This window comes from Lissotriton helveticus, chromosome 7, assembly GCF_964261635.1.
Source record: "Lissotriton helveticus chromosome 7, aLisHel1.1, whole genome shotgun sequence".
NCBI classification, from domain to species: domain Eukaryota; kingdom Metazoa; phylum Chordata; class Amphibia; order Caudata; family Salamandridae; genus Lissotriton; species Lissotriton helveticus.
In genome coordinates this window covers 1,908,343,667-1,908,347,147 of record NC_136068.1, presented here as the reverse complement: position 1 = coordinate 1,908,347,147, position 3,481 = coordinate 1,908,343,667, and the positions used below count along the sequence as shown (strand labels likewise).

The 3,481-nt window shown below is 48.5% G+C and overlaps 1 protein-coding gene across 1 annotated transcript; it reads left to right on the top strand.

Moving 5' to 3' along the window:
• The first annotated feature begins 1,476 nt into the window (after positions 1 to 1,476).
• Positions 1,477 to 3,481, top strand: LOC144770873 (uncharacterized). The gene is made up of 2 exons (XM_078655666.1): positions 1,477 to 2,050; positions 2,326 to 3,481. Exons 1-2 carry the CDS (start codon positions 1,630 to 1,632, stop codon positions 3,309 to 3,311), a joined length of 1,407 nt encoding a protein of 468 aa, XP_078511792.1. The 5' UTR covers positions 1,477 to 1,629; the 3' UTR covers positions 3,312 to 3,481.

The following is a 3,481-nucleotide window of genomic DNA, read 5'->3' as shown; positions in this document are numbered from 1 at the left end:
ACCCCAGTTGTTATGCCCGAATGCTACTCTCCCGTTTTAGGTTTGGCACCTTTTACCGTTTGATTACCTTCCCTCATGTTAATAATTTGGCTATGGAAAATGTAATCTGTCCCTGTGATGATATATCCGTCCAGTCTAACATCCATTGTGCCATTTTTTGTAAATTCTATGAAATTCCACGGAGGACGTTTCTGAAACCAATTTTAAAAAATGGAATATCCGTACTTGCAAACTTGCTTTTATCAGACTTCAGCAATCGGAAAATGATTTTGTAATTTATGCAGTTTCTGGTTTTTTAAAACTTGTTGTGAAATTTCGGATTACAATGAATTAACCTGTTTTGATGAATCCTACTATTAACTGTGATAACTGACAAATAATTGTTTTTATCTATTTATTATCGGATTATTATCGGATTTAAAAAAATTGTGTATAATTATAAATTGTTTAGGGCATTTATTATTGTAATGTTCACTTTTATGATTTTTTTGTAAAAATCGAATAAAGCTTTTTGAATCTGAATCTGAATCTAGTCCATGATTCCTCCTGTGACTTTATAATGGTTGCAGAAGTCTTACATCTCCATCCTATTCTTTTATTGTAGTAAACCTGCTACAGCTGTGCATGCTTCACATTAAAAGGGTGCATTCTAGATAGTGATTTTTGTGAGAACTAGCCGCTCTGCCTTGATACCAGCTGCCTTAGATTCAAATACAAATTGGAAATTCTGTGTATTTTTGAAGGGACAACACATCTTTCCTCTTTTCTGATAATGTTTGGATGGTTTTCGCTCTGATTTGTCATAGCTGCGTGCACTATCAATAAATAAATAAAATAATATAAAGAACAAGATTAGAGGATCCCTAGATCAGGATTACAGAGTCATATTAAGAAAAATACCTACATAGTCATGTATCAAGGCATACAATTTGCTTTCGAAGTGGCTCCACTTAAGGAGCAGGGGTTGACATTGCATTGGACAACAGCTAAACTGTGCTTCTTGAGGGTGTAAAACTTTATGGGCCCGATGTAGGTAAAAGGGAATTTCCGATTCCAAAATACCGAGGCGGGCCGATTCGGTATTCTGAAATCGGAAAACGAGATGTAGGAAACAAACAGCGAAATAATAGGGAATCGGTCGGCATCGGTAATGTGAATCGGTACGTACCGAATCAGCACGGACCGAATCGGAAAGTACCGAATTGCCTACCACCGAATCGGAACTAGCCGATTCGCCTACCACCGAATCGGAACTAGCCGAATCGGCTACCACCGAATCGGAATTAGCCGAGTCGGAAAAATCAGAATCGGCTATTACCGATTCGGAGGTATGAAAACACACCCATGGCCAAAAAGCCCATAGGAATGCATTGAAGAAACCGATTCGGCTATCTCCGAATCGGATGATACCGATTCGGATTTTACCGAATCGGTAATATCCGATTCGGAGATAGCCGAATCGGTAAAAGCCGCTTCAGCCAATGAGGTGGCTCCCCCTCCCCCTCCCAAACAGGGAGTGGCAACCCTGGCAGGTGCAGCCAATTAAGAACTTTCTGGAGAGCCAGCCTGAGCTGAGCAGTCACAGTTAGCAGCAGTGGGAGTAGGAGGTAGTGAACTGTTCAGACCAAGATGGCAAACCAGAGTGAGAGCCAGAAGTCCAGCCAGAAGAGGAAGCCTAAGTTCAGCAGCACCGAGCTGCAGGTGTTGGTTGAGGAGGTGGTGAGGGTGCACCGGCAGCTATTCGGAAAGCTGTCCCTCAATGTGCCAGAAAGCACCAAGAGGAGGCTCTGGAGCGATATCGGTCAGAAGGTCAACGCTGTGGGTGTCACCCCCAGGTCCCTGGATGAGCTGAAGAAGCGCTTCTACGACATCCGCAGCCTGACCAAACGGAAGATGGCAGAGATCCAGAAGCAGGCTGGAGTCACTGGTGGTGGCAGGAACCCGGCGCCACCCCTCACCGAGCTGGAGGAACTGGTCTCCAGCACCATTGAGAGGGAGAGCGTGACCGGAATTGGGACCCTGGACAGCTCAGCCAGAGCTACAGCTACAGGTAAGAGGCATGCGCATCAGGACACACCCTACCAGACACCTCCCCATTAGACACAATGCATAGCCAAACCCCAGCACAGTACTGCAACCAACATACAAGAGACAAGCATCATGGTACATCCAGTCAGCAGTAGGTATCAAAATATGGCAGTGCAGAATCACAAGACATGAAACAGTGGAACACATTCTACGGAGATGCTAGGACATGTGGAATGCTTTAATTGTACTGACTGTAATACATCGGTACTCTATTTACAAATGCTTCTTTGTACCTAGGGGCACCATCAGGCGGACAAACACTGCCAAAGGAGGCAGCAGCACCATCTACCACTGCACTCGCAGGGCCGAGCACGAGTCAGGCTGCCGAGGAGGAGGAGGAAAACACCATAGGCCTGGATATTGAGGGAGACCTGGAAATTGACTTTGATGCACTTCACTCCCCACAAATGCAAAGCACACCCTCCTTGCAATTCTCCCCAGAGAACTCCCCGACAAGGGAGCTCTTTCCACCTACACCAGCTCCTGCCACTGTGGCTCCAGTACACCCTGTCCTGGGAGCAGGGGCTCAGGCCCCGGCCAGCACCACACCCCCACCAGTGGCACCCCAGCCCACGCAGCAGGCGGGCAGCAGCAGTACCCGGCGCCGTGCCATTCCCACCACTGCAGACCCAGCACGGGAGGCCAGTGTGTTCCGGGGCCTCGAAGGCAATATGGTGAAGATCCAAAGGCAGCAGGCGAAATCCATCATGGCATGCCAACGCCAGCTCCTGCAGCACAACCTGCAGATGGGGGAAATGGTGAAAGGATTTCAGGCCTTTGTGGCTTCCAACAAGGAGGCAGTAGCAGGTTTAGGCAGGCTAACCACTGCCATCACACAGTTATGTGGCAGAATGGAGGAGCAAGAGGTGGTGCGCAGGCGGGATGCCCGGGTGCAGAACCGCTCCTTGAGCCGCCTTGCTGCAGCAACGGCACAACTCTGTCAGCGTGGTGCCAACATGGAGTCTAGTCTCGCTCAAAATACCGCAGAGTTGACAAGGGGAATGGCCCGCATCACGACAGCAATGGAGGCCTTGATCATCTCTAACACTGCCGCAAATCCTGCCCTGGACCTGGGGGATGCTGGGGACAGCAGCAGCCGCAGCAGCCCGGCCAGCGCTGCGTCAGAGCCACGCAGGAGCACCAGGCGCTCCGCAGATGCCGCTGGTCATTCTGAAGGGGGTGAGGGACACCACAGTGGGGCTGCAAAGCGCTCAAAGAAATAGCCTAGCAAGGGCGGGTGAGGCAACCTGGACCCTAGACTTTTGTTTTCATTGACATTACACCTTTTTTTTGTTGCACATCAGTGCAGTAACTGTGTAGCAACAGTATTAAAAATTGCTTATTCAACACAACCATTCACCTGTCTGTGCATTTGTACTCACTCAGAAATAGT

Bases quoted from the DNA above. Each gene is read 5' to 3' on its own strand.
- LOC144770873 (XM_078655666.1), top strand. From the start codon at position 1,630: ATGGCAAACCAGAGTGAGAGCCAGAAGTCCAGCCAGAAGAGGAAGCCT. The intron at 2,051-2,325 runs GTAAGAGGCATG...CTTTGTACCTAG, and splicing joins AGCCAGAGCTACAGCTACAG to GGGCACCATCAGGCGGACAA.